Source organism: Meles meles, chromosome 20, assembly GCF_922984935.1.
Source record: "Meles meles chromosome 20, mMelMel3.1 paternal haplotype, whole genome shotgun sequence".
NCBI classification, from domain to species: Eukaryota; Metazoa; Chordata; class Mammalia; order Carnivora; family Mustelidae; genus Meles; species Meles meles.
Genome location: NC_060085.1, coordinates 27,004,793 through 27,029,190, shown reverse-complemented (window position 1 = coordinate 27,029,190; position 24,398 = coordinate 27,004,793). Strand labels below are relative to the sequence as shown.

Genomic DNA, 24,398 nt, shown 5'->3' with positions numbered 1-24,398 from the left:
TACTCGTGAAACTGATAGTGTTTGTAAATAATAATAATAATAATAATAATAATAATATAATAATAGCAGCTAATATTTATCGAGTACGTTCTTCGGGCCAGGCGTCATGAAATAAAAGTTTTTTTCATATTTTTTTTATTTTTAAGATTTTATTTATTTATTTGACAGAGAGGGGCAGAGAGGCAGGCAGAGAGAGAGGGGGAAGCAGGCTCCCTGCTGAGCAGAGAGCCCGATGCGGGGCTCTATCCCAGGACCCTGGGACCATGACCTGAGCTGAAGGCAGAGGCTTTAACCCACTGAGCCTCCCAGACGCCCCAGTTTTTTCATATGTTATGTCGTGGAACTCTCACACAACCCTAAGGTAGCTATTACTGTGATCATCCCCATTTTACAGGGGTGGAGACTGAGGTCGGAGAGGCGGTTACTTGCCCAAGATCATCCAGGTGTTAACAATAGAGCAGGCTGTCTGACTTTAGATGGTGCTGTCCACACTGCCCCATACTACCATGAGTTGTGTGGCATGAGTCGGGGGTGTGTGTGGGAGAGGCACTGGGGCTGCCAAAACTTGAGTGTAAGCCCCATGAGCACGAGGCCTTGTCTGTGCGGCTCACCACTGCGCTCCGGTGCCTAGCACTCAATGTACAGCACACAGTTAGTGAATGCAGTAGTTCCTAGGCGGGTGTGCTGATTCTGCCTGGGTTGAGGGCAGAGGGTTGCCCTGCACAGGCACGCAGGAGGCTGATTCAGCTGGGACCTTCTTTCTTGTGTATTTTCTCGAAGTCCCACTTTCTTCTGTATCATCCTGCAACCTGTCCTTGGCTATAGTCACGTTCTCTGGTTCTGTGGCTCTGCTTCCCTTCCTTCTTTCCTCAGAGGAGACAGGACGTGTTCCAGATTGGGGGAGAGGTAGAGGAAATGAACACAGACCCCACAAACAATGGCATTTTCTTTCTTTTTTTTTATACAGTAAACTATTAATGCAAGTTTCCTTTTTTTTTCAAAGATTTTATTTATTTATTTGACAGACAGAGATCACAGGTAGGCAGAGAGGCAGACAGAGAGAGGAAGGGAAGCAGGCTCCCTGCTGAGCAGAAAGCCCGATGCGGGGCTCGATCCCAGGACCCTGGGATCATGATCTGAGCCGAAGGCAGAGGCTTAACACACTGAGCCACCCAGGCGCCCCTCTTAACAATATATCTTAACATCACTCCAAAACATAATACACGAACCTGCCTCAGTCTTTATAGACGTTGCCCAGCATTGCATTGGTGGAGTCATTTGGCTCAAGACGGCCATTCCAGACACTGTGTTTCTGACATTTCAGAGCCAAGTTGTTGGGGGCAGTCGGGGAGTGTTTTATGTTCCTGGAAGCTATGGCAGCCAAGAAAGAGTTGAGTCCACACTTCCTCCCCCCTGCTGTGTTCAGCTTTCCCCTCCCTGCTTTGTGAACTGGTGCCAAATGGCTTTTGCTAAAACTGAGGTGCTTTCACAAGGTTGGGAAGAAAAGGCAAGAGGGAGGCGTAAGTAGGATTACAGCCACAAATCTCCATCAGACTCATGGGAATCATATCCACTGATGCCAGCAGATTGAGAAGGTAGGACAAAGGGAGTGAAAATGACCAGGAGCTAAAAGCTACGGGATGACAGCTGTTGTTTCCATTTAGGGAGACTTGCCAAGTGCCGGAGAGCATGCTCACATTATCCCATCTACCCTACAATGTCACATTATTGCCTTTCACAGATGAAAAAAGAGAAAAGAGTTTAGAGAGGGCAAGTCATTTGTCTAAGGTGGTGAGAAGCTCCAGAATCCATGGGATGACAAGGCTGGAAGTTGCTCCTTGAGGCAACCCTCAAAGGAAATTGAAAGGGAGGCATATTTTTGAGTCCCCAGAGGCCGAGCATGAGACGGGGATCCTCGTGGAAGAAATTTATTGGGGGCAGCTCTCATGGGAAACCTGCAAGGGAGGAAGAAAGTAGGATGGGCAGGGGAAGAAGCTAAGCAAAGATGTGGGTTCAGCTGAAGCTCAGCCTCAGGGTGATCCCACAGGGAGCCCTGGAGCATAAACGATAACCAGCAAGCTTCCAGCCTTGGAGGTAAGGGGGGAAAGCCTTCATCATACTCACCACTACCCTTACCCCCGCCCCCCCGCCCAGTCATTGACTGCCAGCTGTAGGGTTGCCAGATTTAGCATATAAAAATACAGTTGCCCAGTTAAATTTGAATTTCAGATACACAGTGACTAGGATAGCCTTATGCTAAATTAAATTTAGCTGGGCAGTCTGTATTTTGTCTGGCAACCCCAGGATGTGAGAGGAAGAGGATGGGGCACCACCTCTCAGGCATCTCCTGTGTCTGAGGGCAGTTCCCTTGGAGAAGGGCAGGTGTGTTTCCTCGGCAGCGATGGGGAGGCAGCAGTCAGTAAAGGGGATCTGGGAAGGGGACATTAGCAGCACATGCTGCAGGCAAGGACTCTGGGGTGCAGCTCACCAGTCAAGGGTAAAAAAAGGCCAGAAGTTCCTGCCCAGACTGTCAAGTCCAAACCAGCCCCATCATCCAGGGGAGGAGCACAATTGCCTGGTCCCTGCCTCAGCCCCAGCATCCCTGGCTGCCTTCCGAGGGTGTTTTTGCTCCTTCCCAGTCAGTTCCCTGCTTGTGTTGGGGTCGGAGTGGGAGCCACGCTATTTAACTCTGTTTCATCCAGCATTTCTGAAATGCATTTAAATGATGGAGGGAACTTTCCTCACAAGTGACATTAGGAACTTCTCCCCTAAAAAAAGCTCTAAGACTCTAGGAAGGGAGAATTTGGGGAGGGGATAACCACCCTGTAATTAAGCAGCCTGTTTCTGGAGGGGCCCAAGAGCCTTTCTTAAAATTCAGAGATCCTTTCTGAGGGATTCAGCAAATCCTGCGAAGATTCTTCCTACAAAGAAGTGCACCCTTGCTGTACCCCACCTTTCCCTGGAGGCCTCTGCATCTCCATTACAGGAACCTGGGGGAATCTGTGGATTCTGACCTATAAGAGGCCCAAGACATAGACATAAGTGAAAAGAGCAAGCAGGAGGTGCAGGGTTGGCAACAATAGTGTCCAGCATGACCCATTTATGTAAAACACCACCCCAATAAACCCACTGTGGGGACCTCTCTGTTGATACATATGTATGTACAAGCATATTTTTTAAATTTTAAAACAGTTTCTTATTTTTTATTAACGTATAATGTATTATTAGCCCCAGGGGTACAGGTCTGTGGATCATCAGGTTTACATACTTCACAGCACTCACCATAGCACATACCCTCCCCAATGTCCATAACCCAACCACCCTATGAGCATTTTTAAAAAGACTTTATTTATTCATTTGACAGAGAGAGAGAGATCACAAGTAGGCAGAGAGGCAGGCAGAGAGAGAGAGGAGGAAGCAGGCTCCCCGCTGAGCAGAGAGCCCGATGAGGGGCTCAATCCCAGGACCCTGAGATCATGACCTGAGTCGAAGGCAGAGGCTTAACCCACTGAGCCACCCAGGTGCCCCCCTCTTTGACTTCTTTTAAAGTGACAGGGCATTATTTGTATAATTTAATAATTGTCAAATAAAAATCAGGACTTGCCCCTAACAGTCACAAGAGGGAGCCATGGACCACACCCATCTGTATGCCTCTCTCCCACTAGGAAGAACAGACTCTTCCTCAAGATACCCCCTCCTGCCCCCCAACTCCCACCACCCACCCCCACAAGGCAGGAGAGAGGAAACAGGGAGTGGAGGCCTGCTGTTCCCTTATCTGCAATTCTGAAATCCAAGAAAAACGTGAAAACCAAATCTTCATGCGGCAAGCAGTGTTTAAGCTGAACACAGATGAAGCTTTTTATAGCTTTTGTCCCATTTACCGTGGATGTTCCTCCATCACACAGCAGAAATGTCGATGCATTTAGTCATGTCAGGCAGCCCCAGACCCCGCCGGGGATGTTACATAATCTGGGGTGTACACACCCTAACACCTTTCTAAAATGGGAAACTTTCTAAATTCAGAAGCACATCTGGCTCTTGGAGGTTTGGTAACGGATTGTAAACCTATCCCATGTGAATAGTTGGCCCTTTCTTGCCCCTAAGAATCCTTCCTTCTCCTCCCATCTCCTATTGGAGCTTGGACACCCCCTAGGTGTGCCCTAAGGTTCCTAGTGATTGCCTGGAGGATAGAGAGACCAAAGATCCAACAAGTCATGAAGGCAAGGTTCCTCTAGGAGCCAAGGGAAAAGGCCTTCCTGTTGCTGAAAGGAGCTATCTGACCTCCTCTCCCTGACTAGGCTAATGATGGTCATGCAAGACCCTCATCCCATCAGAGGCACTCGCAGGTGACCACAAGCCCGCTTGCTGGTGACTTCCAGTCCAGAGCCCCAGGGCAGTTGGCCCGACCTCAGCAGGGAATGTGAAGACATCTCCACTGCCCCACCTGTGACCACTCCCACTCCCTCTCTACTTTTTTTTTGCCTCCTTTTAGGGATGGGGGTTGTGTGTGAACATCATCCTACTTTGTCAGGGGGAGAGAAGCGGCTGGTGAGAAAGCCCAGTCTGTATGGTTAAAGGAGTGGTGTTGAAGACCTACAGGACGAAGGATCAGAAGAGCCAGGCTCCCACCTGTCAGGGGAGAGTATGTCTCTATGTGTCTGTGTCCATGGGTAAGAGCCAGACAGATGGGTAGGAGACAGATCAAGTGGTGAAACAGATGGGGTGAGGGAGGAGAGAAGTTGAGATAGACACAGACTAGGAGTTAAAAAAAAAAAAACAAAAAACTCCCAAACCTGGCCAAAGAGTATTTCAGCTAACATTTTTGGAACAGACCCAGTGAACTGCCACTTTTAATAAAAGACTTCTGGATCTAAGACAGGAAGTCCCCAAAGCAGAAGGTTGGTACGTGTGGATATTAAAATTTGCATCCATCATTTTAGAACAATGTGTGTTTCACTCATCAACTAATAATTGTCCTGAGATCAAAATATCCAGGGTTTGGGAGTAAATGAGGGACCCAAAGTCAGCATTTATATTTAATTAAAACCTAAAATTTTTCTGAAGGCAGTGGGAAAGCCCTGGCTGGTAGGAAGTCTGGGGAATTGACCCCCTTCAAATGGAGACTGAACTTGATCCCAGGCAGAGCCTCGGGCCACTTCTGGAATGGCAGCTAGGAGCAGAGCCAAATCAACTGACCATTTGCCAAACCTGACCCCCGAGGGGCAAGACGCAGAGGAGACCTCCCCTTCAGAAAACTCCTTTGGGCAAACAACACTGATGATCATTTCCAGAGTGTGGCAGAGGGATGAGGGTTATCAACAAGGTGAATGAGCCCTTCCAGGGTGGACATGACACGAGTCCTAGTTACTGAAGACACTGGGAGATGCTCAGGCTGTCCCTTGAGGCCCCCTCAGATGCCTGAATGTAGGTAAGCTTGTTTCCTACCTAGCAGAGGCTCAGCACTGGGATAGCCTTAACTGCTGAGTGAACAACTAGGTCACCTTCTTCAGCAGGGGCCTGAGGGGTGGGCTCCGTGATCGTGACCAGAGCTGCCCCACACTGGCTGGTTCAGCTGAGCCAATAAGGGCCCTAGCCTCCACCGGAAGTTGGGCCAGACAGCTCCTGCCTGAACCAGCGAAAACATCGTTTTTGCAAGTCACCTTCAATCATAAACTGTCTCCATCTCTCTACTTTTTTTCCATGATTTTATTTATTTATTTTAAAGTCATCTCTACACTCAGTTAGGGGTTCGAACCTACAACCCGCGATCAAGAGTTGCACGTTCCACCCCCTGAGTGAGACTGCCAGGTGGCTCTCTCTATCTGTTATTTGTGTGACCTTGGGCAAGATACTTCACCTCTCCCTGACTCAGTTTTTGGGCTGAAAATGGGCACAACTTAAAGCAATGAAAATAAAACAGGCGCAGGTTGTATGCTTTCAGGGATGTGAGAACTTCATAAGGTGATGCAGGGAAGGTACTTGGAAGAGCATCAGCTGGCCTGACCCACCTCCTAGTCTCCCAGTACCTCCTGAGAACTTCCTTTGCAAAAAGCAACAAGGACGGTTCCCTGGGATGGGGAGCACTCATGGGGCCTCGAATGGAAGGCAGACTTGCACACATGGGCAGCACCATGAGACTTGCGTTCCTTGCACCGGTCACTCCTGGGGCTGCATCTGCGCTGGACAGGAAGCCCAGACTGATGGCGAATTGAGAGCCACCCACGGCCTGTCCCTCAGTGCCCTCGGTGCGTGCCCAGCAGAGTCCATCCTTGGCAGCCCTGAAGGCCCCACTCCAGGAAGTGGGAGAACCAGTCCCCTTGTGATTCTCGGGGCTTTCCACTGCCACTTCGGAAACTCCTGGCAGTCTTTCAGGCAAGGCTGTTCTCAATGACCCTTTTCTTCTTTCCAAGACTGCCACTGAAGGCGACTACCACAGGGCCCAGTGGGCTGTGGCTTGGGGGACCGCCAGCTGGCGGTCACCAGCAAGCTTGCTATCATCACAAGGCCAAAGAGTGGGGTGCTAAGAGGAGCTGTGCATGTCTGTTTTCAAGTCTCCCTAGCACGGTGGGGCTAGAGGTGCGGGCCCAAGGCAACCCAAGATCTGTCCAAAGGACTTTCATATGCCTTTCTCGTGACTTCCAGCTGCGTTCCATGACAGCCAAGGAGGCAGGAGCTGCCTCCTGCTGCTGCCGACCCTGCCAGCTGTCCTCCTGGTGGGACAGGCAGCCCACACCCCTGCCTGGATGAGTCGGGTGTGTGCGCGATGCTGCAGCAACTGTGGATGTGATTCTCACTGGCTGTTCACCCAGGGCATGACAATTCCTGCAGCTCGTACGCTTTCTGATTTGCAGGACTCACCCCAGGCTGGAGACATCTTCAGCCACCCTGGGCACCGTCCTCCTCACCCAAACCCACCCAGACGGATGCCTGTCCTCAGGACCGCACAAAGCTCAGAGTTCTTGATGAACATGAAAGACTGGAACAAGCAGTGTGCCTAATATCCATGCTTCCTTCCATGCCATTGGTTTTTGCTCTCACCGGTATTATTTCCTTCCATTTTTTCCTAGGTTTATTTTTGATTTATGATTTTTCATTTTTAAGATTATATTTTTAAGGGGCACCTGGGTGGGTCCGTTGGTTAAACAGCTGCTTTTGGCTCAGGTCACAATCCCGGGGTCCTGGGATCGAGCCCCACGTCAGGCTCCCAGCTCAGTGGGGAGTCTGCTTCTCCCTCTCCTGCTCCCCTTGCTTGTGCACTTTTTCTAATAAATAGAATCTTAAAAAAAAAAAGATTTTATTTTTAAGAAATCTCTACACCCAATGTGGGGCTCAAACTCACAACCCCAAAATCAAGAGTTACACATTCAACTAACTGAGCCAGCCAGGCGCCCCTCTTCTTTGCTAATATGTGTACAGAGGCCTCTAACATTCTCTCCCAGCACTGTGTTAGCTGCAGCCCACCCATATGAGACACCACATTTTTGTATCTTTTTTTTTTAAAGGCTTTATTTATTTATTTGAGAGAGAGAAATAATGAGCGCGTGCGAGCATGAGAGTGGAGAGGTCAGCGCGTGCGAGCATGAGAGTGAAGAGGTCAGCGCGTGCGAGCATGAGAGTGAAGAGGTCAGCGCGTGCGAGCATGAGAGTGGAGAGGTCAGAGGGAGAAGACGACTCCCTGATGAGCAGGGAGCCCAGTGTGGGACTCAATCCCGGGACTCTGGGACCATGACCCGAGCCAAAGGCAGTTGCTTAACCAACTGAGCCACCCAGGCACCCCATTTTTGTATCTTCTTGTTTTTAAGATCTGTGTTCCACTCTTCTCTGATAAATTATAATATAAACGTAAACAATATTTAAACTATAACTGTAGTTTTTAATTTAAACTATAGTTTATTTCACTTTATTTCTAGAACTCGTTGGCTGCAGAGTCTCTGTAAAGAGATTTGGAGGGCTCAAGCTCCGAGGATTTTTTTTTTAGATTTTATTTATTTATTTGACAGAGATCACAAGTAGGCAGAGAGGCAGGAAGGGGAGGGGAGCAGGCTCCCCACTGAGCAGAGAGCCTGATGCAGGGCTCAATCCCAGGACCCTGAGATCATGACCTGAGCCGAAGGCAGAGGCTTAACCCATTGAGCCACCCAGGTGCCCCCTTTTAAGAAAGAAAAAAAAGGCTCCACGCCCAGCAGGAAGCCCAGTGCAGGGCTCAAACTCACGACACCAAGATCAAGGCCTGAGCTGAGATCAAGAGTCAGACACTTAACTGACTGAGCCACGCAGGTGCCCTGAAGCTCTGGGAATTTTAAGGGCTCCTCAGTACAACAGACAAGAGCCAAAACGATCAGTCTGATGACCCTTGCCTTTTGTTTCTGATAAACAGTTTCAGCTGAATAAAAATGACAAACATGATTTCTTAGAAGAAAACTAGTAACTTATCCAAATAAGGTCTTCCAGTGTCTTCGAAGAAGCCTTACTTGAGAAAACACTTCTTAAAGTTAACAGGAAATCGGCCAACGTTGTACTTAAATAGGAACTTAGTGACAGAAACCATCTGCATGTTGATCTTGATTTATTAAATTTATTTCGTGTCATGGTGGTCACTTTTACAGCTGTTTAGACTTATTTTCAATCACATGACTGTTCACAGAATTCACAGAATTCATTAACAAACTAGTATTTTACACCCAAGGGTCTTCAGTAGCACAGCAAGATAGAAAAGAGGCCCACGAGGTGCTTGTATGTGGAATCCGAGTCTGATGATAGAACATTATTGCTTCATTAGTCCTACTTGTAAATATAATCAATGATTCCCAGGAAACCCACCCTGGTCGTCGCACGGCAGCCGTTCCGGGCTCCCTCATGACAGGGCTGACACGCAGGGCCCCATCCCCCCCTCGACTTGTGTTCTCCACTGCTCTGGCAGCTGGGAGGGCCGGCAGGCGGGGGACCGCACCCCTCCTCACGTGCTAGTATCACGGATGGCTTGCATCTTGCTCCCTGGTCTTGCAGCTGATGGACTTGCACGCACATAGGGGCCTCTACATAGAACTTAAACTAGACATGAAGAAGGGCTCAGCAGATGGGAGACTAACGCTCCTAAAACAGCCACTGACCATGCAGGGGAGAACGTCGAAGCAGCAGGAAATCCTGGAGTCTCAGTCTGTGAAGGTTGTTTTACAGAAGATGGCCTCGGTGATTATGGTCGCGAGGCAGCCGCTTTGCAACATGAACTTGAAGACTTCTGGGTAGATTTCGTGGCTAGGTTTTCTTAATTCTGTCCCATGGGAGTTTCTATATTGTGAAAAATATCTTGGAGATTTCCCGTGGCCCCTGAAGCTCTGTGGATCTGTTGAGGCCGGGAACAGGGGACTGGCCTCCTCAGGGACGCTGGCGCTCTGACTGCGTTTGGGGCAGGATCCCTGAGAAATGCTGAATTGGCCGCGTCCGATTCTGGAGATGGGGGCTGATGCTGTGTGCGAGTGCAGGCTGCGGGTGGGGACTCAGTCCAGCTTCTTGTTGTTACCTGTGCTATGCACAGAAGCTAAGAAGTCGACAATGAGCTTGGCCGTCTTCCTGGGTCTCTCCATCACCACTGAGTGCCCACAGTTTTCCAGAAGTTCTACCTGGCAGTTGGCGATCGACTTGGCCAACATGTCGGCCCCAGACACGTCGAGCACCTGCAGGACAAGACAGGACACTAGATAGAAAAGCCTCAGATGCCCTCATGCATTCGGGGGACCAGACACCGGCTGAGGCCTGGCAGGGGAGACATTTAGGATCGAGTCACGTCGGGGCACGTGGCTCACTGACAGAAATGACTGCATGCCTCATTCTGCAATTTGGCACCTGGACTTGTGTTAACTGCCAGCATTACTGAAGTGGAAACACACAGTCCCTGCCCAGGAGGAAGTTTTTCGGTCTGGTAGGGAAGCAGGACTGGTCAGTAGATGAGGGCTCTAAGTGGGGAGCATCCCAGGATCTGAGAGTGCACGGGGTGGGTGTGGGGGAGGATCCGTGCAAGAGCCGGGGCAAGTCAGGCAAGCGCCGGGGATGGCAGTTAGCTGAGCTGAGACACAGCATGTGGGGGGTGGGGAGGGTGTGGTGGAGAGATAAGGGGTCAAGCCTCCATCTAAGGGCAGTGGGGAGCCACGGGGCTGTCTTAGGGACAGACATGATCAGGTCGGACCAGAGAAGGCAGCTCTGTGAAGGGCACACACAGAAGATACAAGAGGGGAACGCTAATTATCCCAAGCTGGGGGAGGGCGCAGTGTCTCTTTGAGGGTCTTTCAGGGTCCCCCAAGTTGCGTGACCACGGGCCCTGGAGTTTGTGAATAACGAGGAATGCTCTTCTGATATGAAAGGCACCACTCTCCAGGTTGACCCTTTCCTAACAATGCACTAATTTTACTGTCATCTGGGTGACCTTGCTATTCACACCCATCCTGGGTTTTCTCCCCAACACCCTCCTGAAGCATCAGATTTGCATCTGTTCCCCATTCGCCACTGCGTTCACCTTCAACTCATCCAGCACAAGAGAACCCCTCCTCTCATCCTCAACGCAAAAGCAAGACCCCCCAACAAACTCAAGTGCTGTCTGTGTTTAAGCTCCATTCTGGTCAGCCTGGACCATGAAAACCAAGATTTTCCACCCAGGAAGTGGGGGGTCAGGGGAGGGGCACCATGTCTCTGCCAAGGCACTGAGCGTGGAGCATAGCAAAGCAGCCCTGGGCCACAAACAGAAGCAGCTGATGGGGAGCTTAGTGAGAGGGGCGCCTTCCCCGGGCCTGCACTCAGAGGGAAAGCTGCTGTTGCAACTGTGCAGAAATAAAGCCCAGCGTCTGTAGAGAAATCTCCAGAGAAGGGGCACCTGGGTGGCTGGCTCAGTCGTTAAGTATCTGCCTTCGGCTCGGTCATGATCCCAGGGTCCTGGGATCGAGTCCCTCATTGGGCTCTCTGTTCAGCGGGGAGCCTGCTTCTCCCTCTCCCACTCCCCTTGGTTGTGTTCCCCCTCTCACTGTCTCTCTGTCAGTCAAATAAGTAAATCAAATATTAAAAAAAGACAGACAGAAAGAAAGATCCCCAGAGGAAATGCAGGTGGTGTCAAAGGGCCAAGGCATGAAAAAGTAGAAACTCCCAAATGAATGTCTATCCTGCAGAGAGGTCAGAACCCATCGCTGCCCACTTGAGCCTCTAGCTTTGACACTGTCAGGCCGGTCAAATCCAGGACTCCCCATGGTCACTCAGACATACAGGAAATAGCTATATGGACACTCAACCGGTACACATGTCTACGGGAACCACATCAGCTCTTTCTTGCGCAAGACACTCACGAAGACAGTCAAAACAATTTTCCTCCATCCCACTTCAGGCCAGGGCCAAGACTAGGGTCGGGGAAGTGAGGCACTTGCCTTGGGCACACAATTTAAAGCAGCCGCCAAAAAACTCGGTAATTAATATGAAGATTATTTTGATGCAGTATTTAAGAAAACAGACATTAATGCAAGAAGACCCACCATGAACAAAATATAAAGACAGGATCCGACCCTGCACTCATATGACCTACCTCAACTAGTTATTATAATTACGTCTGCCAGGCATTATAATGGCAGGTAGATCAGGAGTTGCTGCAGCTCGGGGATCCTGTCTTGGTGCTCGTTGTAACCCCAGGGCCTAACACAGTGTCAGGCACATACCAGGTGCTCAATATAAATCTGTTCGCTGACTTAAATGTATAGGCTGTCAGCGGGTGGCTTTGTTCCTTTGCTAGGTTGTTTATTTACTTCCTTGCTTGCTGGCTCCCCCACTAACTGTATACTCTGGGTCTCCTGCATCCCAGGCACTGTGGTGGCAGGATGAAGGGACATTAAGAGTAACAGACCTTGTATATCTTCACAAGGCCCTCCCATTCTGGTGGACTGAACACAGAGGGGGAATACTTGAACTGATGTGCAGAAATCCTCTTAGGAAGGAGGACTGCCAGGTTCAGTTATGCAGGCTGTATACTGCCCAAATTCAGTGGGCATGATTCACACAGACAACAATACACACAGCTCTCCTGCAGCTGTATAGCACAGTGGCTGACCTATAGGGGTCCAAAGAGGGAGGCTGAATTCAGCCTGGCGGTCATGGGTTGGTGACACCAAATGCTGACAACAGAACAGGAAAAGAGCCAGATGCCTGGGAAGCAAAAGGGCATAAAATAAAGAGCCCCTAAAGGGTTTGCTATTTGGATTTTGCACTGGGGATGGTCCATAGAACACAGAGAAGATCTGGTCATATTTATAGTAGGCCCAGGGAATGTTAGGCTCTTTTTTCAGAACAAAATGGACTTCAGAGTCCTGGAAAAAATTCAGAGGCCTACTCTCAGAGGCAAAGGACATGAGTAATAAGTAACATATTTTCTTATCACTGGAGAAAGATCTCCCTCATGTGTATTACTTCACGTGAGCCTCGTATCACCTCAGTAGCAGAAGAGAAACCCAGGATCTGGAGCGGCTGAGAGGTTTGCTCAAGGTCCTGGGCTGATACAGGGCAAAGGCAGGGCTGGAACCCAGAATTTTCAGAGTCTAAGCCCAGAGATCTTGCTTCCGCATTGTCTCTGCAGGGCAGGGCAATGAGTCCTTGCCTCTCTGTGTTGGTCCCTGAGAGCCCCAAATCACCTTTGGGATTTTTAGACTGAAGAAAGGCCTTCATTGTTCTAACTTGATTTCTGATTGAATAACCCCCTGCTGGCCTACTCCGTGTCCCACTTCTCTACTCAGGTGCACACAAAACTCCTTTTAGTCCCTTGGCTGCTGCAGAAGGGAGCAAAGAGCCCTCCCTCCTCACCATGTCCACATCACTGCACCCTACATCCTCAGCTGTACCTGGCTGGTTTGGGAGAGCTGTATACTGACTCCATCACCAGTCCCTCCCTAGGCACCCTGGGGACACAGTGCTGGCTGCTTCTCCCCAAGGATCATCATGGGCCTTATAAAGGCTCCATTTCTCATTGCCTCTTCTTGCCTTTAAAAAAAAAAATTACTTATTTGAAAGAGAAGAGAGACAGAGAGCATGAGCGGGGGGAGGAGGCAAGTGGAGAGGGAGAAGCAGACTCCCCACTGATCAGGGAGTCTGATGTGATTCAGGGCTCGATCACAGGATCCTGGGATCATGGCCTGAGCCGAAGGCAGATGCTTAACTGATTAAGCCACCCAGGTGCCCCTCTTCTTGCTTTAAACTTTAGAAGAACTTTGGGGTGCCTGAGTGGCTCATCAGTTAAGTCTCTGCCTTTGGCTCAGGTCATGATCCCAGGTTTCTGGGATAGAGCCCCACATCAGACTCCCTGCTTAGCAGGGAATCTGCTTCTCCCTCTCCCTCTCCCTCTGTGTTCCCTCTCTCTCTCAAATAAATAAATAAAATCTTAAAAAGAAGAAGAACAACAACAACAACTTTGAGTAAGATACGATTTCTAAAGAACAGCTGCAAGCAAAAAAGGAGCTTCTGGGGTATGAATCAGTCTCTCCTTGGAGGGTCTGTCATTGCTTGTCTCCCCTTAAAATTCATATTTTGAAGTTCGAACCTCCAATACAAAGGTGACTTTATTTAGAAACAGAGTTGTTGCAAATGTAATTAGTTAAGATGAGGTCATCCTGGTGCAGGTGGGCCTCTCACCCGGTATGATTGCTAGCCTTAGAAAAACTTAAACATAGGAAAGAAAATTTGAACACAGGGACACACAGGCACAGGGAGAACGCTGCGTGGGGATGAAGGCAGACGACCGTATGACACATCTGTTAGCCAAAGAACACAAAGATTGCCAGCAAACTGCCGGAAGCTGGGAAGAGGCATGGTGCAGATTCTCTGACAGCCCCCAGGAGGAACCAAACTGCGGACAACTTGATCTTGGACTTCTAACCTCTATTAACTTTAAGATGATCAGTATCTGTTGTTTAGGCCACCCATTTTGTGGTACTTTGCTATGACTATTCCAGCAAAATAATACAGAGTTTTCTAATAAAATCTATTAAGATTTTATTATTTAAAGAAAAAAAAATTTTTTAAGTGAGCTCTATACTCAACATAGGGCTTGAACTCATGACCCCGAGATCAAGAGTTGTATGTTCTATCAACTGGGCCAGCCAGGTGTCCCCAAAACCTATTATAATTTTAAAATGCACCTGCTCAGGATGCCTGGGTGGCTCAGTTGGTTAAGCATCTGCCTTTGGCTCAGGTCAATCTCTGGGTCCTGGGATCAAATCCTGCATCGGGCTTCCTGCTCAGCAGGGAGCCTGTTTCTTCCTCTGCCTTCTGCTCCCCTTGCTTGTGCTCTCTTGCTCTCTCTCTGACAAATGAATAAATTAAATCTAAAATAAAATAAAATAAAATAAAATAAATAAAATGCACCCACTCTTTGACCCAGAGAGTCCACACTGGAGAACTCACCTTTCAGGTATGGTCTCACACTCCACAACCACACATCTATGCTGAAGTTCACTGAGGTATTATTTCATTTTTGTTTTATTCTTTTTTAAAGATTTTATTTATTTATTTGTCAGAAAGAGAGAGAGCACAAGCAGGGGGAGCGGCAGGCAGAGGGAGAAGTGAGTTCCCTCCTGAGCAAGGAGACTGATGTAGGACTCGATCCCAGGACCTTGGGGGATCATGACCTAAGCCAAAGGCAGACGCTTAACCAACTGAGCCACCCAGGCCCCCACCCATGAATTTGGAATATGGGCGGTAGATTAGACAAAAACATTGCACCAGCATTAAACATTCTGAATGTAACAACACACTGTGGTTATGTGACAGAATATTCTTACTCTCAGTAAATACACCCTGATGTATTGGGGGTAAAGGGCACAATGTAAGCAACCTATTTCGAATGGTCCCAAATATAGACAGATAGACAGAAGAGAATGTTTAATAAAGCCAATGCAGCAAATGTTTAAAAATTGGTAGTAAATAAAACACGGTAGACATATTCCATGGAATGACACTCAGCCATAAAGGAAACAAACTACTGAGACAGGCAGCTCCATGAAAGAACCTCAAGAACACTATGCCCAAGCAGAGAGAGCCAGATACCAAAGATGACCTATTATACAACAGCATTTCTGTGAAAGTTCAGGAAAAGGTAAAACTGTAGAAATAGAAGACAGATCTATGGCTGTGTGGGGCTGGGATTTACTGGAGGTGGGCAGGAGGGAACTTTGGGGAGTGAAAGAAATGCTCTACAACTGGGTTGTAGTGGGGTGCCCAGCTAGGTGAATTTGATGGTAGGTAGATGATACCTCAATAAAGCAGTTAAAATGGATGGATTTAGGAAAAGTGTATATAAGAATACTCTGTGCTCATCTTCTTATTTTTCTATAGGTTTGAAATTATTTCAAAATAAAATATTAAAAGTGGGATGGGGCACCTGTGTGGCTTAGCGGGTTAAAGCCTCTGCCTTCGGCTCAGGTCATGATCTCAGGGTCCTGGGATCGAGCCCCATGTTGGGCTCTCTGCTCAGTGGGGAGCCTGCTTCCCCCCTTCTCTGCCTGCCTCTCTGCCTACTTATGGTCTCTCTTTGTCAAATAAATAAATTAAAAAAACAAACAAACAAAAAACACTAATTCTAAGGGATACATGCACACATATGTTTACAGCAGCATTATTTACAGTGGGCAAGATGTGGAAACAGCCCAAGTGTCCACTGACTGATGAATGGATAAAGAAGATGTAGTAGATATATACAGTATTGCTCAGCCATAAGAAAGAATGAAATCTTGCCTTTTGCAATGATGTGAATGGAGCTAGATAGAGAGTATTATGCTAAGTGAAGTAAGTCAAAAAAGACAGATACTATATGATTTCACTCATATGTGGAATTTAAGAAATAAAACAAATGAACAAAGGATAAAAGAGAGACAACCCCAAAAAACAGACTCTAAACTGCAGAAAACGAACTGATGGTTACCAGAGGGGGAAGTGGGGGGAGGGGTAAAATTGGGGATGGGGATTAAGGAGGACCCTTGTGATGAGCACTGTTATGTGAGCACTGTTGTATGGAAGTGTTGAATCACTATATTGTTCACCTGGAACTCCTATAACACCGTATGTTAACTAACTGGAATTAAAATTTTAAAAAATCTTGGGGCACCTGGGTGGCTCAGTCAGTTTAACATCTGATTCTTGATTTCGGCTCATGTCATGATCTCAGGATTGTGAGTGAGCCCCACATCAGGCTCTGTGCTGGGTGTGGAGCCTGCTCAACAGTCCCTCTCCCCTCTCCCTCTGCCCTTTCCTCTCTCTGCCTAATAAAAAAAAAAAAAGAAGAAAGAAAGAAATTTTAAAAATCTTTTAAAAAAGGATTTAACCACTGGTCATGTCATTTTTGTGTCGGAATATAAAAACTTACCTAAACATATTAATAAAAGTCAGTAAAGTATAAAAAATATTAAAAAAACAGAATGAGTAAATCTGCGTGGGCTGGTATGAAATGATTTCCAAGATACTTCAGTTCACACCTATATGAAGTAATGTGAACAGTGTCACTATGCATGTTTGAAAACTTTACAGATCTAATGGGTCTATGCAGAAATATGTATGCTCAGCACGGCAGTGAGTGGACAATGGCCCATTGCCCATTGGCGGGAATGAAGGTTTGCTGGCACTCTGCCATGCCACTTGTTTGTGTACTGTCCGTGGCTACTTTTGCACAACAGCAGAGCTCAGAGTTGCAACAGAAATAAAGTCATAAATTATTTGCTATTTATTTATTTAATTATTTGACCCATAAAGTCAAAATTATTTGCTATTTTGCCCTTCACAGAGAACACGTCAATCCCTGCCTTAGAAAAATGGAAGAAATGTTCACAAGACAGCAAGAGCTTCCTCAAGGAATTGGGATCGGGGATGGAAAAGGGATCAAATTTTCATTACAAACCTTTTTGTACTCTTTAAAGGTCTTTTTTTTTAAAACGATTTTATTTATTTGAGAGCAAGAGAGAGACAGAGAAAACAAGCATGAGCAGGGGGAGGGGTAGAGAAGCAGGCTCCCTGCTGAGCAGGGAGCCCAGAGATGGGGCTGGATCCCAGACCCTGGGATCATGACCTGAGCTGAAGGCTGACGCTTAACTGACTGAGCCACCCAGGAGTCCCTCTGTAAAGTTTTTTGTACTCTGAAACTACATGGCTTTGATTTAAAGTAGTTTGTAAAAATGATTTAAAATTGCCATTCATTTTATTTAATTTTTAAAGATTTTTTAAACTTTTAGAAGATTTTATTTTTTCGTGACAGACAGAGTGAGAGAGAGAAAGAGCATGAGAGGGGGAAGGGTTGGAGGGAGGAAGCAGACTCTGCTGAGCGTGGAGCCTGATGCAGGACTCAATTCCGGGACTCCAAGACCATGATGTGAGCTGAGGGCAGATGCTTAACTGACTGAGCCACCCAGGTGCCCTTAAGATTTTTATTTATTTATTAGAGAGAGAGAGAGCAAGCATGGAGGGGTCAGGCAGAGGGAGAGGGAGAAGCAGGCTCCCTGCCAAGCAAGGAGCCTGATGCAGAACTCGAGCCCATGACCCTGGGATCATGACCTGAGCCAAAAACAGCCGCTTAACGAGTGAGCCACCCAGAAGCCCTGATTTCCTTTCATTTTAAAAGATCAACATCACTGCTCTCAACTCAAGAGAATGCTGCCCTCTATAATCACCAGCATCTGCCGCAGGTGTGTTTTACGTCCTCCTGGTATCAGAAACCAGCCAGTGAGGCTCACTTGATAAATCACCTCTTGCTTTTTCTCAGAGGCCAGTGTAGCTGGCACAGGAGGCCCCAGGGACACGCTCGCTACATACCTGGTCTTGTTTCCCCCAAATGATCTGCGTTGGGACCTTGATCTTGTCCATGTTCTGATGGAGGGAGTATCTCGACTTCTCACTGATGATTTCCAAAAACACTTTGCAGAAAAGGAAAACAAAGTGAGCACACGCTGGGCTGTGCCGGCAGGCATCCGGACTCTATTGAGTTCAGGGACAGGAGAACTGTCGGGCTGCCACCTTCTGTCTTTAGACGCCCCAGACAATGATCAAAGTCTCAGGAATGTAAAATACAGAAGCCAGCTGCCCGTAAAGCTTCACTGGTCACAAGTGCCAAGCTTAAACACAGCTACTTACGCTTTCGGTAGAAGTTGTTATGAGGAATACGGACGTCAACAAGGCCTTGCAGGATCTACGGAGAAGGGAGCCATGGTTAGAAGGCAAGAGACGGTCTGTTTCCTCACGCCCCCCGTGGCTCCGGGACAGTGAAGGAAATGAAGTCCGGCAACGGAAGGCACTGTCAAGGTTTTAGGGCCCACGGTTCCAAATTCCCACCACGGAGTATATACTGTAATTCGAAGTTAGGGTCATCTGATGGTTTTCCTTTGTAATTAGGAAGGAACCCGGGTAATATTGGGAAGCCAAAGCATGTCAAAAACCTGACCTGGGCTCACAGCCACTTTATCTTGAGATATTCTCTGCTTAGCCTAAGATACAATGAAGGTTGGGAATAATATTAAGGAACTGTTTAGGAACACCCACATGCAGAACAAGGTCTATTAAAAAAAATCAAATTATTGGGGATGATGGGCCTCTTGAACAATAGAGATTAACTATCTGAACAATTCTGGGGTGGGTTCCACAGTCCTTTGTTTATTATTCAGGGTTATCTTTGCTTTCCTTTTGGAGGGCTGGTGAAGGTCCTGACCCAGGGATCCTGACCCAGAGACTGGCTGTGGGAAGAAGGAACACAGCCCTCCTCTTCCTCCTGCTGCAGGATCCCCTTGGCACTGGCACTCCTCTCATCTACCTGGGAATGGTTTGAGCCCCTCACATACACGGCTGAGGAGACCCGTGCACTGACTGAAGGGGGAAAATCCAGCCCGAACTGCTCTGAACCAACCCTCTGGAGCATGACTAGGAGGCGACCATTCTGGAAGTGAAATCCTGGAGGTGAGACCAATGGCAAGTTGTCCAAGACACTACGCTTGGCCTCAGCCATTCCGTTAGCTCTACTCTGTATCCTGCACCCGCACACGTATCCGTCTTGCATCCTCTACTTCTGCTCTACCCACCCAGCCACCTGTCTTGGATCTCTGACTCATGTGTGCATGTATCTCTCTATGCACCCACCTGCCCTGTACCTGCCCATCCACCACCCTCCATCCCTGCTTCATGCAGACATCCAGCCAGCCAGCCACCCTCCACCCCTGAATCACATATGCATGTCTACTGATACACCCCTCTATCCTGCATCCGCCAATCCACCGGCCTTCCACTCCTGTGTCCTCCAGGTATCCTCCCATCCATCCAACCAAGTACTCAGCCCTTCATCTCTCCTGCATCCCGAAATCACCTGTGCACGTACATGCAGCACTTCCTGCGTCCATCTGCTCCGCGGCCCATCCATTCTCCACCTCTGCATCATCCGGGCATCCTCCCTCCCTCTGACCCCCCCAGTTTGTTCCGAGGACCTACTTCACACGAGCACTGTGCGAAAGGCTGCAGACAGAGCAGGCAGGTAAGACAAAATCCTTGATCTTACTGAGGTCAGAGTGGAAGACACAGGCAAGTAAAGAGATAAACATAACATGACACAGAGTGCTCGGGTGCTCCTGGTCTCCTAGGAGGGAAGACTTCTAGCTTTCTCCCAGTGCTTTCACATCCCCGACAGCTTAGAACATGGAATTTCCTAAAGCACTGGTTGGCCAGTCTCTTCTCGGCAGAGAGCATGGCTGGGAGGGGATCAGTGCAACCTCACAACTAAAAAGACTTCAGGGATAGAACATACCACAGAATCAGATTCTGGGTGCTTCTATACCCACTAACTGAGTCGTCTTCAGGCCTTCTGCATAGAGCCCCTCCCTCAACTTCTAGGAGGATCCACCCCACCATGAGGCAGGGTCCAGTTCCTACACTAGAAAGAGATTAGCTGCCGTTATGAAATTTAGCCATGCATTCTCATCTCTTGGTTCCCATACCACCTCCCTGGATTCCTGGCTTTATTCAGCCCGTGACCTTTCACATCATCCCGGCTGATGGCTCTAACCGGGTGCACAGCTCCGGGCCAGACGTCCCTCAGTAGCGTTTGCATATGCACCCATCTGCTTGACATCTGCACCCAGAGGCCTCACAGACAACCTGACCATGGCCAAACTGGAGCCCTTAGCTTGTCTCCAGCACCTGTCCTCCCTCTCTCCTTCCCCTACACAGAAACTGCTGCCTTTATCCAACTCAAGCACCGAAGTCACCTGGGCGTCCTCACTGCCTCTCATCCCCCATTGCCAGTTTGCCGGTAAGGCCTGCCCATCCTCCTTCCCAGAGCGGCTCGGGTCTCTAGTCTCCACTGCCACCATCCTCGTCTACACCACTGTCCTCACCAGGCCACGGGAGCACCCCACTGCTTCTCTGCTTCAGTTTGTGCCCCCCACAGTCCCTCTTAGGCGAACTCCAGGCTCCTTCCCAAAACCTGAAGGTGCTCCATGATCTAGCCCAGTGGCTCTCCAAGCAGCTCCTGGGGTTCATGAGGTCAAGCTAGGTCCTCTGTAATGCTGAATGTTACTTGCTTGCTTCACTCTCATGCTCTCAGAAGCACTGTTCCTCAGAGACTACCTGTCAAGGGACAGCGTTTTGACGCTGGTAGCTCATGGAATGAGTGCCTGTATGCTCTTGTGTCTTACCTTCTTCTGAGTTTTACTTTCTGATATGGTAAATAGCAATAGTCAGAACCTCTACAAATAAAGGCTCTTTGGGATTCTTAGCAATTCTTAGGCATGAAAAGCAGTCCTGAAATTTAAAAAAAGAAAAGAAAAAGAAAGAAGAGAAAAGAAAAGAAGAAAAAAGAAAAAGAACCAAGTCTCCGCTGTAGCCCTTGCCTCCCTCCCCTACTCTCGCTCTACATAGAGCCAGGCCCCCCGGCCTCCTCCTTCCCTTGAACTTATCTATGTTTTTCCCACCTCTGCCCACACTAGCTCCTCAGAGGGGCTTGTCAAAGTCTTCCCTGCCTCCCTGCTTTCAGTCACTATACCATCTTCATCTCCTCCACAGGACTTATCACCACGTGTACGGATTTGTTTACTCATTAGCCATCTGCCTCCCACACTGGCCTGTGTCTGCCCAGGTCCCCCCTCTGTCTTCTTTCTTCACCACAGTGCCCAAACACCATGCCAGACCTGCCACAGGCACAGGACAGACGGCTGTCAAATGACTACATAGAGGACTAGGAAAGGGAAGGTCCTCCAGCTGGAGGAAGGGCGCCAGCTGGCCGCCCGAGCCTTTGGCAAAGGACAGGCATCTTGCTGCTGGAGTACGGTACCTGCTGGGGCACCTTGAAGCGGACGTAGGAGCAGAGCTGGAGCATTTCACTCATCTCTTCTGGGGTGGATGGGATCAAGGGGATCTTCTCCATGGCGGCCGAGTCCTGCAGTTCTTTGAGCCGCTGTACAAATTGATTATCAGTTGAGTACTGCAGGCCTGTGGGATTCAAACCGAAACAGCTTGGCAATGTAGCTACCTTCTTACCAGCTCCTATTATTATACAGGAAACTTCCAATAGCAGCTCAGAGCTAACATATTTCTGGTGTTTTTCACCACATTTCTTTTTCATTGGTATTGCCATCCTTGCTCAAAGTCAAAATCGCACTCTGAGAAACACAGAAAAAGACTCCTTCAGTATGGTTTAGGGACTGGTTACTCAAACTGTGGTCCAAGGACCAGCAGCAGTGGAAGCCCGTAGGAATTGCAGAATCCCAGTCCCCTTCCTAAGTCTCTTGAATCCGAATCTGCACTTGAACAAGCTGCCAGAGAGGCACATGTATGATAGAGTTTAAGAAGCATCAGTCTAGGGGCGCCTGGGTGGCTCAGTTGGTTAAACGACTGCCTTTGGCTCAGGTCATGATCCCGGAGTCCCGAGATCAAGTCCCGCATCGGGCTCCCAGCTCCACAGGAAGTCTGCTTCTCCCTCTGACCTTCTCCCCTCTCATGCTCTCTCTCACTCTCTCTCTCTCAAATGGATAAATAAAATCGTTTTGAAAAAAAGAAGATCAGTCTAGAAGACAACTTGCCCAAGCCCCTTCACATCCGTATCACAAAGAGGAGAGCTGATAAAATACATTATGGGAAGAGAACACAGGACTGGAGTGAACAATGCCTCCTTCCCTTGGCCTGGGGCCACTTAGCTATCTCTTTTTTGGGGTTAATACATAAACCACAGGGAGGAAGAGACCCCTTGTGAGCTGTCCCCCATGATGGGGCAGTAGCTGGCCTGTGCACAGCCACTCTTTCTCCAGACAGCATTAGGTGCTCACTGAGACCAAACACCTTTAAGACTGGCCATTGTTTCCTATCTCCCTGGAGCAAGACACGAGAGAATTTACACAAGCTGATGTGCACAGGAGGGCAAAACTCATTTTCACTTCCAATACTGCGCAGAAGTCTAGGTGTTTCACTTAGCTGACGAGCTACGTTTCACAAAGAAAGGCAGTGACTTCAATACTGTGCCACACTTTATAAATCTCCTACATTCAGCAGTTCCTTTAAAGCGAGCACAAGCATCATGTGGCTTTCGCGATGCCATGGTGCAGATTACATGATCTATTTCCTTTCACTTTAAAAATAATCCTAGATTAAATGTCATGTGGTATCCTGGATTGGAGCCTGGAACAGAAAAAGCACATTAGTGGAAAAACGGATGAAATCCAAACAGAGCCTAGAGTTCAGTTAATAGTGCTGTACCAGTGTTGGTCTCTTAGCTGTGACAAACTTACTGTGGTAAGGTGCGCCATTAACAATGGGGGAAGCTGGGTGAAGGGTATATGGGACTCTCTGTATTATCTTTGCAACATGTCTGTAAATTTAAAACTATCTCAAAGTAAAAAAGCATATCTTTTCATTTCCACATGCAATCTTAATTAATTTATTTTTTTTTTAAGATTTTATTTATTTATTTGAAAGACAGAAATCACAAGTAGGCGGAGAGGCGGGCAGAGAGAGAGAGGAGGAAGCAGGCTCCCTGCTGAGCAGAGAGCCTGATGCGGGGCTCGATCCCAGGACCCTGGGATCATGAGCTGAGCCGAAGGCAGAGGCTTTAACCCACTGAGCCACCCAGGCGCCCCAATCTTAATTTATTTTTAATCAATTAATTAATTAAGCGCATGGGTAGGGAGGAGGGGCAGGGGGAGAAGGAGAAAGAGAATCTTAAGAAGGCTCCACACTCAGTGCAGACCCAGATGCAGGACTCGATCTCAAGACCCTGAGATCATGACCTAAGCCGAAATCAAGAATCAGATGCTTAACTGACTGAGCCACCCAGCTGCCCCCAAATAATCTTAATTTTAAATTTCCCATTGAAACTTAGGTGTGAAACTCTTCTCTGAGGAAATAAACATACATTCAAAAAAGCCAGTTAGATTTGACCTTCCTAATAACTTCCATAGAAGCCGTTTCTCTCATTCTCAAACATTATAACTAAAAGACCAAATGAATTCAGACACAGAACTTAGAAAAAGGAGAAAAGAAAATGCTTTGGGAGGTTTTTTTTTTAAGATTTTATTTATTTGACAGAGATCACAAGTAGGCAGAGAGGCAGGCGGGGTTAGGGGGTAAGGAGGCTCCCTGATGAACAGAGAGCCCAATTCAGGGCTCGATCCCAGGACCCTGGGATCATGACCTGAGCCGAAGGCAGAGACTTTAACCCACTGAGCCAACCAGGCACCTTGCTTTGGGAGTTTTAATTTCAATGTCCTTAACAGACGTGAAAGCGATTTTGGTGACTAAAAGATTTTATTTTACTTTATTATTTTTTTTTAAGATTTTATTTATTTATTTGACAGACAGAGATTACAAGTCATCAGAGAGGCAGGCAGGGAGAGAGGAGGAAGCAGGCTCTCTGCGGAGTAGAGAGTCCGATGTGGGGTTCAATCCCAGGACCCTGGGATCATGACCTGAGCCAAAGGCAGAGGCTTTAACCCACTGAGCCACCCGGCTGCCCCGGTGACTAAAAGATTTTAAAAGGTCAATTTAGTTAGGTTTCAGTAGAAGGTGTGACAGCAGGTTCTAGCAGATAAAGGAGGCAGAGCATAAGAGTGACATGTAAGAGGTAGTGGACAATAAAGGATTTCCAAGAAGCCACAGTTTGGGTTCTAGAGTCAGACAGCCTAGGATCCATTCCTATCATAGCTCCAGCAGAAATGTAATTTCTTTGTGCCTCAATGTTCCCACCTATAAAATGGGCATACTCCCTTGATCTGGATAATAATTACCCATGAAAAAAGTCCTTGAGATGTACACCTAAGATTTGGTTGATATACTGTGTGTAAATCAAAATCCAATAAAGTACCAGAGAGAGAAGGAACAGGAGAAGGAAAAAGAAAATTAAGATTTTTCTCTCTAACACATTATAAATC

General features: G+C 47.9%; 1 protein-coding gene across 5 annotated transcripts in view; it reads right to left on the bottom strand.

Annotated features, from left to right (window-relative positions):
* Positions 1–8,549: 8,549 nt before the first annotated feature.
* The window catches only part of ABHD6 (abhydrolase domain containing 6, acylglycerol lipase), a 52,959-nt gene continuing 37,110 nt past the window's right edge, over positions 8,550–24,398 (bottom strand). For all 5 annotated transcript variants that reach the window (XM_045990322.1, XM_045990323.1, XM_045990324.1 and 2 more), the window contains 4 exons: positions 21,311–21,468; positions 18,133–18,187; positions 17,815–17,915; positions 8,550–9,674 (listed from right to left, as the gene is read on the bottom strand). In XM_045990322.1, the coding sequence (XP_045846278.1) occupies positions 9,498–9,674; positions 17,815–17,915; positions 18,133–18,187; positions 21,311–21,468 (491 nt within the window). In that variant the 3' untranslated portion in view covers positions 8,550–9,497. The remainder of the gene's footprint in view (positions 9,675–17,814; positions 17,916–18,132; positions 18,188–21,310; positions 21,469–24,398) is intronic.